Genomic DNA, 13,633 nt, shown 5'->3' with positions numbered 1-13,633 from the left:
TCTTTTCCTTTTTACATTCTAAGAGAAACTTTTACAGTCCACTTTTATGTTCCTTGTAAGTTTACTCTCATGCTCTATTTTTCCTCTCAAGGCTCCATTTTTCCCCTCAATCAATCTCTTGGCCCTCCTTTGCTGAATTCTAAACTGCTCCCAATCCTCGAGCTTGCTACTTTATCCAGCAACTTTATATCACAGAATCTCAGTGCAGAAGAGGCCCTTTGGCCCATCGAGTCTGCACTGACATGTGAGAAATACCTGACCTACCTACCTAATCCCATTTACCGGCACTTGGCCCATAGCCTTGAATGTTACGATGTGCCAAGTGCTCATCCAGGTACTTTTTAAAAGGATGTGAGGCAACCCACCCCCACCACCCTCCCAGGCAGCGCATTCCAGACCATCACCACCCTCTGGGTAAAAAAGTTATTCCTCACATCCCCCTCTAAACCTCCTGCCCCTCACCTTGAACTTATGTCCCCTCATGACTGACCCTTCAAATAAAGGGAGCAGTTGCTCCCTGTCCATGCCCCTCATAATCTTGTACACCTCGATCAGGTTGCCTCTCAGTCTTCTCTGCTCCAACAAAAACACCCCAAGTCTATCCAACCTCTCTTCATAACTTAAATGTTTCATCCCAGGCAACATCCTGGTGAATCTCCTCTGCACCCCCTCCAGTGCAATCACATCCTTCCTGTAATGTGGTGACCAGAACTGCACACAGTACTCCAGCTGTGGCCTCACCAAAGTTCTATACAACTCCAACAGGACCTCCCTACTTTTGTAATCTATGCCTCGATTGATAAAGGCAAGTGTCCCATATGCCTTTTTCACCACCCCACTAACATGCTCCTCCGCCTTCAGAGATCTATGGATACACACGCCAAGGTCCCTTTGTTCCTCAGAACATCCTAGTGTCATGTCATTCATTGAATACTTCCTTGTCAAATTACTCCTTCCAAAGTGTATCACACTTTTCAGGGTTAAATTCCATCTGTCACTTATCTGCCCATTTGACCATTCCGTCAATATCTTCCTGCAGCCCAAGACACTCAACCTTACTGTTAACCACCCATATCATCTTATGACTCCTTCTTGGATCTAACACGATCCTTAATTTCCTTTGTTGGCCATGGTTGGGCTGCTTCACTTGTTTTTGCACCAGAAAGGAAGGTATAACTGTTGCAATACATACATTTGTTCCTTCAATATTAGCCATTGCCTATCCACTGGCATGCCTTTTAATGAAGTTCCCCAATCTATCTTAGCCAACTCATACCTTCATAGTTTCCTTTGCTTAGATTTAGGACCCTCGTTTCCATCCTAATGAAGAATTCCAACATATTATGATCACTCTTCCCAAAAGGACCCCGCACAAAACAATTATTAATTAACCCCTTCTCATTGCATGATACTAAAACTAAGATAGCCTGTTTGCTAGTTGGTTCCTCAACGAACTTGTCCAAAAAAAACATCTCCTATGCACTCCTGGAATTCATCCACCATTGTATTATTGCTAATTTGGTTTGGCCAGTCTATATGCAGATTAAAGTCACCCATGATTACTGTAGCACCCTTGTTACATGCATCTCTAATTTCCGATTTAGTACCACGCCCTGTCTTACCACTACTGTTTGGCGACCTATAGACAACTCTCACTAATGCTACCCGCCCGTTGTTGCTTCTTAGCTCCACCGAGACTGATTCTACATCTAGATTTTCTGAGCCAATATCCTTTCTCACTATTGCACAGATTTCATATTTAACAAACAATGCCACACCACCTCCTTTTCACCTGTCTTTACTAAATATTGAATACCCTTAGATATTCAGTTCCCAGTCTTGGTCACCCTGCAGCCATGTCTTCGTAACTGCAATCATATCATTGCTGGTAGCATCTATTTGTGCTCTTAATTTGTCCACTTTATTGCAAATGCTCTGTGCATTCAGATAAAATGCCTTTAGATTTGTCTGTTCAACCTTTTTTTAAAATTCATTTAAGGGTTGTGGGCATCGCTGGCTAGGCCAGCATTTAGTGCCCATCCCTAAATGCCCTTGAGAGGGCGGTGGTGAGCTGCCTTCTTGAACCCCTGCAGTTCACCTAGTGTACCGATTGTTCCAGCATTTAAAGCCTTTTGGGGGGGAAAGAAAGGTCCATATTTCTACTACTCCTTGTGTGGATGAAGTGCTTCCTAAATAGCCTCCCTCTAATTTTAAGATTACCCCCCCTTGTTCTAGATTTCCCACAAGAGGAAATAATTTTTTGACGGCCTCCAAAGTTGAAATAAAGATTAAATAACCAATGACAAGGCATCCAGATCACACATCTACTTTTTTCAGTAGAATTGAGATCCTAAAAATAGATAAAGCAGTCAAGTCCGATGTTATCCACCCGAAGGTCTTTAGGGAGATAGGACACGTGTTGTGCAAGTTACTTTTAAAAAGCTAACTGTAGTCTGGGACAGTTCTTGGAGACTGGAAGGAGATTAATGTTGTCCCTATCTTTAAAATCTTTTAATGGTAACTCTCAGCCAATTAGTTTGGCATCAGTAATAAAAAAGTTGCATGAGGGAATCATTAGGAATGTACTATATGATTACTTGGGTAGAGGGGGAACATACTTGGGGCACAACATGACTTCAAAAAAGTAATGTCTTACAATTTTGATCGCATTTTTTTGAAAGCATCACCAAGGTGATGTTATAATCCCTGTCAAGACCAATAACCTGAAAAGAAAGGAAACCCCAAACAATCCCAACGAAAGGAATTGATGGACAAGATTTCACTCTTTCAAACTTTTAATGTAAGTCAAATCAAAAATCAACATAAAATCAAGCATGCATTAGCTGACAAATAGTATTTCAATAAAAATGAAAAATGTGACTTTAAATGGTTGCTACAACATAGATATGTCTCACATTCCCTTCAGCATATTCTGCCTGATGTAACTACACAGTTCCACAATATGCTGTTCTTTATCCCAGTAGGATAAGTCAGGAGTCACCACCCTGAGTTTCACAGGTACGATTATCATCAGCAAGGCACACTTCTATGAACACCCACTCCCATGGGTCATGACAGTCCTGATGGTGTAGCTTTCCAGAGCTCTGTTTCAACCAACCAACACTACCCCAGTTCACAGTCTGGCCACTTCTAGTAAAACACCCAGTTCTTTAGCATCTCCAAGCTATTTACAGTTTACCAGCTCACATAGCGCCTCCAAGAGCTCCTGTCTCCTTTTCTGATTAAAAGAAAACCTGACCTCTTCCTGAGAGAGATTTACTTCTTCTTTTCACAAGAATCTGTGTTCTGCTGAACACAAGCTATAAGCCAAAACTCCAATTAGTTTTTAAGCTAATTCTCATTTCCATAGCAACCTAAATGACAGCCCAGTTCAGGGCTTTGCCTCTTCTCTGAATCCTGCCTCCCTAGCAACCAGGAATCAGTTTATATCTCAGAAATCTAATGACCCCATAGCCAGGAATTCCAATTATACCCCTCTTTCCAGAACTCCTTTAGTTTAATTTTGGTTTAAAGGGATATCTCAGGAATATAAGCTTTTTAGCAAAGTACATAATTCGCCATAGGTGAGAGACTGAAGCCCAGTAGATGTTATCTATTTTGACTTCCAAAAAGCTTCTGACAGGGTAACACACAAGGGGCTGCTCAATAAGATCACACACTCTGGTATTGCTGGTAATATATTGAGTTGGATTGAGAATTGTTTGGAAGGACATAGGCAGATTGCAGTTATGGATTGGTCATTAGTGACGTCCATCAGTGTTGGGACCATGCTCTTTTTTGTTAACGATCTAGATGTACGTTGGGGGCAAGATCTGCAAAGCTGCAGATGGTACAAAGATCTGAGCTAGTGTTAAGACTTTAGACAATGCTCAACTGTTTCCGATGGATTGTGAAGTGTTCCATCTGTTGGGAATTGATCTCATGGCTGGCATATGGTGGTAAAAAAAAGAGAAGTGTTATGCATGTGGTCAGATGAATGCACAGCATACATACACCATTCAGGGAAAAGCACTGAAGGCTGAGAAAGAGGTCTGAGCATTCTAGTGCATACATCTCTAAAGGTTCAAATGTGTTGCCGTGAAGTAATAACTATAGAAAGCTGTATTTACAGGACAAGTAACTACAAGACAAAGCAAACTATTTCATGTTGCACAGGACTTCTGTGAGGCCTCAACTGAAATAGTGTATCCAATTTTAGTCTCCTCTCATGGTAGGTGACATTGAGGCTTTGGAATGGATGCACTGGGCGGCTACTGGTCCAATTCCCAGTTTAAAGCAGCTTCATATTAAGATAAGCTAAAAGAGCTGGGACTTTGCACTTTAGAGGAACATAGTCTTAGGGGTGATCTGATCAAGGTTTAGAGAGTGAAGAGAATAGGCTCGTGGAGTTTGTTCCAATTTGTGAAAACATTTGACCCAGAACAGTATATTAAGAAAAGGTCTGTGGAATCTGTAATTGCTTTTAAGCATGTTTGAAAAGCACTTTTAAGAGTTTGCATTAATTGTAAAGGGATCAATTGCAATTTTCTTGAATAATAATAAATACTGGCCCGTGTGACCTGGTGACCCTTGACCTGGAAACAGAAAGGAAATTTAGATACAGGAAAAAGCTACATGGCCAGAAACAGAAAAGATAGTCAAAGAAGCTATAGCTTTAAAAAAACTGTAAAGAAAAGCTACAGCAAAAGGGAGAACAGAGAAGGCACGTTTACAAGGAACCATGTGTGTATAATAGAGTTAAACAGGACAGAAATCTGAGGACAGAGTTATAGCAGGTATTCTGAATTGGACAATTTTACTGCTACTGTTTTTCCAGAGCTGATCAGACCATTTAACGGGGATTAAGGGTTGGATAAAGGAGTCTCTGGGGAATCTTTGCCATCAGGACTGTCATGAACCTCGCTAAGGCATTTCTGCAGGAGCGTACCGTTTGGGCGATGACCGTCCTGGGGACCATGGATGGAATACGGCTGCCGGTGAATGCGACTTGACGCCAACTCAACTTAGTGAGAAAGAGAGAGATCCTAAGTACCAGAGGCCGAATTAAAGAACTCTGGAACTATACGTAGTGTCACATGTCTGTGGAGAGTGGTGCAAATTCTTATCATTGTGTAAGACATATCTTTGTTGTATCAACCCTGTAAAGTGAAATTTACCTATTTATTTCAAGTATCATTTACCTGTTAATTTATGTTTAATTTGAGTTGGTTCTGTTTCATTTCAAAGTAAAATTTACAAAAAAGTAAACTCTTGTTGATAATTACTTTATTCTGGGGTCATTTGGTAAATTTGGTTACTTTGGTTTACAGTTCCCTAATAGGGTTGTTACACAATTAAATAGGCCTGGGAGTTACCATTTTAAGTCATATAATGCCAGATCTAGGTTAGATGTCAGGAAGTGGTTCTTTTCTCAGAATAGTGGGCTTCTGAAACAGCTTGCTGGCTTGGTGGGCACTGATTTTCTGAACCCCTTCAAGTAAGAGCTGGACCTGTTTCTGATTAGGGTGAAGATCACCTCTTACAAAAGACAACAAGGAATGATCAGGGCCAGAGTGATCTCCTGGGTTACTTTAGACCGTCTGGAAGATCAGACAAGAATTTGTCAGATATTCTCCTCCAAACGGGTCTGGATTTTTAAATCTATTTTCGTGCCTCTCCCAGGAAATCATATGATTTTGGGTGGGGTAGAGTGTGTATATACACAAGGGCCACAATTGTGTTTGACAGGCTGGATGAAATAATTACGAACTAACTATACATTAATTCTTCTTTACCAAAGTTGTATGAATTTACCTTTAGATTTCAGCGCTGCCCCAGCCTCAATTGGGATGACGAGGAGAGGAAAGATACCACTGAGCCCAACCATCACCGAGCCAATCAAAGAGCAGATCCAGGCATCAACACGCTCTCCAGAGAATAGTTCGGACCATGAGCGGAGTTCAAACACATTTTCGGGGCACCACCTATGGCTCCCAACGGCAGCTTGTGCAGCTGCTGCCTTTCGGGCCAGTTTCTTGGCATTGGCTCTGTGAATATCTGCATTGGACAGTGACGGAAATAATATACAAAAGATGACCACAAGAATCCAGAGTCGCTTCTGTCCCACCATCTTGATCCCAGGCTGAGGTAGACCAACACCAGTCCATTCACTGTAAAACAAACAGAGAAAGGGTAATCTAAAAAGCTGGGGGGTGGGTGGGAGAGAGAGGGGAGGTGGGTGATAGTCTGAAAATGGAATTGGCAAGCAATTTCCGTCACATCTCGAATTTACCCAAATTCAAGCCATTTCCCAAGAAAGAAGTACTGCCTGTTTGGACTGTCATTACCAAAAGCTTCTGTGACCCCTATCCTGTTCAGTAACAGCATTGGAAATAAATATGCAATAATACCTGTCATCCAGACTGTTAACCATCAATGCAAATATGTCCTGGCTCACTGAGGTTAACATCTTTGGACGCACTTTTAAAAAAGGTGTACGCATGCACCCTCGCCAAGCTTGTTGGGGCGAGAACGGGAAGGGTGAGGATGGTCAGCTATGACCTTGTTAAATGGCAGACCAGTCAGGAATGGCCAAATGGCCTATCCCATATTCTATTTCTATGTAAGAGGCAGCAACCAGTGTTCAATCTGCAACCTAGACACATGGTCATTGTGCACTTCAATTCCTTCACTGTGCTGATTGGTGTATGTCTATTGCTGACTGCCCAATTTTTTCCCTTCATATTAACTAGTGCAGGGTGATATTCACTCAGATTTTGCACCATTCAGCTTCAAAGTCAATACTGAATTCCTTACAGAATTCCACAAACTGAAGGTCATTAAACCTTGTTGCCTATAATTTGCTATTTGTTTCACTCCTAAACTTTAGGGTTACTCTCTGGTATCATCTCCAAATGATCCTTCCCATATGAATGTTAGCAAGCTGTTCGACTGTACAGCAGTACAGCTAAACGCAATCTTGTCCTTTCTTGATGTGGGCTATATATGCCATTTCTAGCAGGGGCAACTAGATATTGATCAGGCATGACAACCTGGCTTAGTTGTTCCCTCTTTAACTCGAGGGCTGAAACTGATTACATATCTCGTCACAGAAAATGCTGGAATCTAGCTGAGTAAGGATGGGAAAGATCTAAAGATGAACACCAGGTCAGTGGGCCAGACACAAAGGGAGGTTAATTTTGTGGGTGAGATCCTGCTGATGGAAGGTCTAGTTGTAGTATTATCCTATTTTCCCAAATGTTAACAGGTCAGATGCACAGGTATGTTTTAATTCATGCCTGATGGCAATCAAAATGGAGTTTTAAGAAACTTAGCCTTCCAGTAGTGTATGAAATCAATAATAGAGGGAAAAACCAGGAAGAGAGAGATCACAATAAAGGTGAAGGTCATTTCGAACATTCTAGTTTATTTATGTTGAAAGTCCTGCAGCTCTCCATCACCACGTCATGAAAAGCTGATTACAGCCACGAATTACTAATGGACATATTGAACTTTTTAAGGAAGACTTGTGTGTTTTTAAAGAAATACAAGCAAGGACACTGAGCAAAAGATGGCTGATAATGTGAAGTGACCACTTTCTGGAAAATTCCTATGTGGCTTATTGGCAGACCAGTTCTGAGAGAACATGGAATGTTGCACCTGTCATAGCCTTCTTGAAGCAGAGACACTTGAAAGGGAGACATGAAAGATGCAAGAGACTGAACTTTAATCTCATGTGGTTGCAGAGACAAAAGATTGATTTGCATGTCTCAGCAGTCACCCAAAAATCCATCGCCTGTTGATTAAAAACATAGAGTGTGTAAATAGTTCTGATATGAATGCAGGATGACTATTTCCACTCCTGGAATACATAGGGAGAAAAATGGGTTAAAAAGCTGGTGTGCTCTGAGAGCGACAGCACAAGGCCACCAACTAGTCACTGCTGCAGTTGCAGGTGAAGCCTGTCTCTCTCTCTCTGTTGCTGGAGGCAAGGCTTAGCAGAAGCTACAATCGAAAATGAAATAGGGCATCCGCTCCGGCTACTCTGGAGAACCAAGTTTCTCCAAACGAGCTGCGAAACTGCCAAAGTCAGCTTTACTGGAATTACCTAACTTAATGGTCGCAATGTACCAACATCTATGCCCCACGGACAAGCCAAAGACTGATTTGTACATCTTTTAAAACTTTTATTTGGACCCTTAACTTCTCATTTCTGATGTGTGTGGTGCATTTTTATTGTTTTTTTTCTCCTTCTATGATTTTAATCAACAGGCGATGGATTTTTGGGTGACTGCTGAGACATGCAAATCAATCTTTTGTCTCTGCAACCACATGAGATTAAAGTTCAGTCCCTTGTATCTTTCGTGTCTCCCTTTCAAGGTGCAACATTCCATGTTCTCTCAGAACTGGTCTGCCAATAAGCCACATAGGAATTTTCCAGAAAGTGGTCACTTCACATTATCAGCCATCTTTTGCTCAGTGTCCTTGCTTGTATTTCTTTAAAAACACACAAGTCTTCCTTAAAAAGTTTTTAGTCACTAATAAACTTACTCTTTCTTTGACTCAAGAAAGCCTGGTTAAATTGGCTCCTTCTAAAAAAATAAATACATTTTGACTGGGAAAAGGTAACCATGGGGAGGAGCAATCCCTTTTAAATTAACCTTGTTGCGACCAACCGAGGAGGTTGAATAAAGAAGGAGAGCCAGCTCATTCCTCCTCACCTGGTAGCATAGCAAAATTGGGGTCCTGTAGAGCTGAGAAACACTTAGGGGCAAAAAACATTAGTGAGGGTTGTATATAGACCCCCAAACTGTAGAGGTGATGTTGGAAATGGCATTAAACATGAAATTAGAGACACATGTAATAAAGGAACATCTGTAATTATGGGTGACTTTAATATGCATATAGATTGGGCAAATCAAATTAGTAACAATACCGTAAAGGTGGAATTCCTGGAGTGTATACAGGATGTTTTTCTGGACCAATACATTGAGGAACCGAGAGAACGGGCCATCCTTGACTCGGTATTGTGTAATGAGAAAAGAATAATTGGCAATATAGTTGTGCGAAGCCCTTTGGGGATGAGCGACCATAATATGATAGACTTCTTCATCAAGATGGAGAGTAACGTATTTGATTCTAAGACTTGGGTCCTGAATCTTAATAAAGGAAAGTACGATGGTATGAAGCGCTAGTTGGCTATGATGGATTGGAAAACGTTACTTAAAGGGATGATGGTGGATAGGCAATGGCAAACATTCAAAAAGCTCATGGGTGAACTGCAACAATTGTTTATTCCTGTCTGGCACAAATGTAAAACAGGAAAGGTGACCAAACCATGGCTTACAAGGGAAATTAGAGATAGTATTAGATGAAAGAAAGAGGCATACAAATTGGCCAGAAAAAAAACAACAGACCTGAAGATTGGGAGCAGTTTAGAATTCAGCAAAGGAGGACCAATGGATTGATTAAGAAGGGGAAAACAGAGTACAAGAGTAAGCTTGCAGGGATTATAAAAACTGACTGTAAAAGTTTCTATAGGTATGTGAAGAGAAAAAGATTGGTGAAGACAAATGTATGTCCCTTACAGTCAGAAACAGGGGAATTTATAATGGGGAACAAAGAAATGGCTGACCAACTAAATACATAATTTGGTTCTGTCTTCACAAAGGAGGACACTAATAACATACCAGAAATGTTGGGGAACACAGGGTTTAGTGAGAGGGAGGAACTGAAAGAAATCAGTATTAGTAGGGAAATGGTGTTGGGGAAATTGATGGGATTGAAGGCTGATGCCTGATAATCTACATCCCAGAGTACTTAAGGAAGTGGCCCTAGAAATAGCAGATGCATTGGTGGTCATCTTCCAAGATTCTATCGACTCTGGAACAGATCCTACAGATTGAAGGGTAGCTAATGTAACCCCACTATTTAAAAAGGGAGGTAGACAGAAAACAGAGAATTATAGACCAGTCAGTAGTGACGTCGGTAGTGGGGAGAATTCTAGAGTCCATTATAAATGATTTAGTAGCTGAGCACGTGGAAAACAGTGGCAGTATCGGACAGAGTCAGCATGGATTTATGAAAGGGAAATCATGCTTGACAAATCTGCTGGAATTTTTCGAGGATGTAACTAGTAGAGTTGATGAGGGGGAGCTAGTGGATGTGGTTTATTTGGACTTTCAGAAGGCTTTCAACAAAGTCCCACATAAGAGATTGGCGTGTAAAATTAAAGAGCATGGGATTGGGAGTATGTATTGAGATGGATAGAAAACTGGTTGGGAAACAGGAAACAAAGAGTAGGAATAAACGGGTCTTTTTCTGAATGGCAGGCAGTGACTAGTGGGGTACTGCAGGGATCGGTGTTGGGACCCCAGTTATTCACAATATCTATATTAATGATTTAGATGAGGGAATTAAATGTAATATCTCCAAATTTGCAGATGACACAAAGTTGGGTGGGAGAGCGAGCTGTGAGGAGGATGCAGAGATGCTTCAGTGTGATTTGGACAAGCTGAGTGAGTGGGCAAATGCATGGCAGATGCAGTATAATGTGGATAAATGTGAGGTTATCCATTTTGGTAGCAAAAACAGGAAGGCAGATTATCTGAATGGCTATAAATTGAGAGAGGGGAATGTGCAACGAGACCTGGGTGTCCTTGTACGCCAGTCGCTGAAGGTAAACACGCAGATGCAGCAGGCGGTAAAGAAGGCAAATGGTATGTTGGCCTTCATAGCCAGAGGATTCGAGTACAGGAGCATGGATGTCTTGCTGAAATTGTACAGGGCCTTGGTGAGACCACACCTGGAATATTGTGTTCAATTTTGGTCTCCTTATCTGAGGAAGGATGTACTTGCTTTAGAGGGAGTGCAGCGAAGGTTTACCCGACTGATTCCTGGGATGGCGGGACTAACATATGAGGAGAGATTGAGTTGATTAGGATTATATTCACTGGAGTTCAGAAGAATGAGGGGGGGATCTCATTGAAAACTATAAAATCCTAACAGGACTAGATAGGGTAGATGCAGGGTGTTCCCAATGGTGGGGGAGTCCAGAACCAGTCTGAGGATATCGGGTAAACCACTTAGGACTGAGATGAGGAGAAATTTCTTCACCCAGAGAGTGGTGAGCCTCTGGAATTCGTTACCACAGAAAGTAGTTGAGACCAAAACATTGTAAGCTTTCAAGAAGTAGTTAGATATAGCTCTTGGGGCGAAAGGGATCAAAGGGTATGGGGAAAAAGCGGGAGCAGGCTATTGAATTGGATGATCAGCCATGATCATAATGATTGGCGGAGCAAGCTCGAAGGGCCGCATGGTCTACTCCTGCTCCTAGTTTCTATGTTTGGGAAGTTAACAAATTGGGGGGCCTGGCCCGTGGACCAGTCATAACACATTCAACTCTTGTACTGCCCCACCTGAAAGTCCAATCAATATTCTGCAAAGGGATTCCTAACATTAATTTTAGATTTATTGTTTATTAGTTTGAACCTCTGTTCCTAACTGTTCTCTTTAAATTCAATGGCAGATTTAAGATACAAAAAACAGAAAAACTCAAGCAGCAGTGCACAGCTGGCTTATAAAATTACATCTGGTCTTTACTACAATCCGATAGCTTCATGGTCATCATGTGGATGTAAAAGATCCCATAGTAATATTCAGAGGAGCAGGGGAATACTCCCCAACATTTATCCTGGTCAATATTTGTCCAACTTAAAGTTATTTATCTAGAACGAGCCTTTTAAAACCAGGTGCCTTTCATCCCAGCTCCAAGAGCACAGGAAAGAAAGAAATAATTTTAAATGGTGTGACCATTCATATTTGTAATGGAAGTCTATAAACACTATGCTATATTAAATATGTGCAGAAACTGCTAATGATGCCCAAATAGAACCAAGGCTTATAAGTATATTTACAGAAACTTAGCAAATGTTGTACTTTTGTATAGGTATTGCACGGTACCTACAGCACAGAATCAGGCCATTTGGCCTGACTGGTCTGTTCTGGTGCTTCAGCCTCCGCCTATTAAAAGAACAGATTACCTGGTTGTGATCACATCCCTGTTTGTTGGAACTTACTGTGCACAAATTGACTATAAAAGATTACTAGGGTGAGCTGAGGTTGTGATGGACATTATAAAAATGCAAGATTTCTTTCTTTGTGCTGGAGAAAGGCAAGTATTTAAGTTTGATCCCTGAAACAACAAGGTGAGGTCCCATGGCGCTCTACAACATGAACTAGCAATTCCGAAGGAGTTGAGTATCAGTCAGCCCTGTCCTATATGAAACACAAGGCAGTATCAGAGGCAGCCACAAAAATCCAACCAGGACCACAGAGCAGCAGGGCAGGTGGAGAAAGAATCCTATCCACAGAAATAACCTGAACTGTAATGCTAACATCACCCATTGAGCTAGGAAAAACAAAGAATGGAACAGATTGTTAGAGAAAAATCTTAAACATTCAATGGGAATTGGATTATTATCTGAAAAGGAAGAATGTGCAGGGTTACGGGGAGAAGGTTGTGATGGACATTATAAAAATGCAAGATTTCTTTCTTTGTGCTGGAGAAAGGCAAGAAAGGCACAAGGTGGATTGCTCATTCGGAGAGCTGGTGCAGACACGATGGGCTGAATGTCCTCCTTTTGTGCTGTAATTATTCTGTGATACTGTACTAGCTTTTTGATTCTACAATTTAAATTTCCCCTCTTGCCTTGATGGGATTTGAACTAGTGCCTTCAGATTATTAGTCAAGACCTATGGGTTACTAGTTCAGTATGGTACCACCCCCTTGTATTCGGAATTATTGGAGTTTTGACCAGTGAATCGCATGGCTATACTCTTAGAAATAACCATCCCCACCATGTCTTCCTCGCAAGATATTGTTGCTGGTAGCCTAAAAAATTGTTTTGGCAGACGGCTGGCATTATCAAGAACTGTCAAGTACAAAAATAAACATGTGAAGAATTCTTTTTCTAAAGAGACAATTCCAAACCAGCAGCAGTTCTGCTGCACCGACTCCAACTGCTGCCATTTTGCATAAGGATGAAGATAAACAGATGCTTTTTGTGCATTCCAAACCCACTTCTCACTCAGTTCTTGTAAACACCAAATCCTGGGTGTACACGTTCTATTGTACAGTACACTTTGCTGACTCACAATTTGCATTGCTGTAAGGTCCTGTCCTATCTTGTAGCAGTTTAGAGATTAAATCCAACTCCACTCTTTCAAACACAGACTGCCACTGAAAAGACTTGTAGACTGCTGCAGCCTTCCCCTACAATGCCTTTCTCTTGACATGCCCCAAGGGCAGGTATTAATACCGGTAACACTTCACAGAGCATTGACATAGCTTTCAGCAGATGATTAATAACAGTCGCCCCACACCCATACCTGCCTGATCCTTCCTTCCTTGCCACCATCTGGTGTTACATTTTGTATTCTACACCTTGTTTATAAAAAAGCTGTGAATTAAAAGATAACTTGCCTGTGAATCTCCTCAAAATGAAATTCTCAGTTTGTTTAAATCTCTCCATGCTTTCCCCTTTCTCCATCTCTGTAACACCACTGCTATCTCCATGTCAACTTTGTTACACTGAGTTAGGCTGAGTTAGACTGATTTTTGATTGACAAGGGA

General features: G+C 41.4%; 1 protein-coding gene across 2 annotated transcripts in view; it reads right to left on the bottom strand.

Moving 5' to 3' along the window:
- Positions 1–13,633, bottom strand: part of slc39a13 (solute carrier family 39 member 13) — a 73,175-nt gene that overhangs the window by 35,419 nt on the left and 24,123 nt on the right. For both annotated transcript variants that reach the window (XM_041197644.1, XM_041197645.1), the window contains one exon: positions 5,815–6,170. In XM_041197644.1, coding sequence (XP_041053578.1) covers positions 5,815–6,130 — 316 coding nt within the window. In that variant the 5' untranslated portion in view covers positions 6,131–6,170. The remainder of the gene's footprint in view (positions 1–5,814; positions 6,171–13,633) is intronic.

The sequence above is a fragment of the Carcharodon carcharias genome, chromosome 10 (genome assembly GCF_017639515.1).
Source record: "Carcharodon carcharias isolate sCarCar2 chromosome 10, sCarCar2.pri, whole genome shotgun sequence".
Classification (NCBI taxonomy): domain Eukaryota; kingdom Metazoa; phylum Chordata; class Chondrichthyes; order Lamniformes; family Lamnidae; genus Carcharodon; species Carcharodon carcharias.
This window is presented reverse-complemented; position numbering and strand designations above follow the sequence as displayed.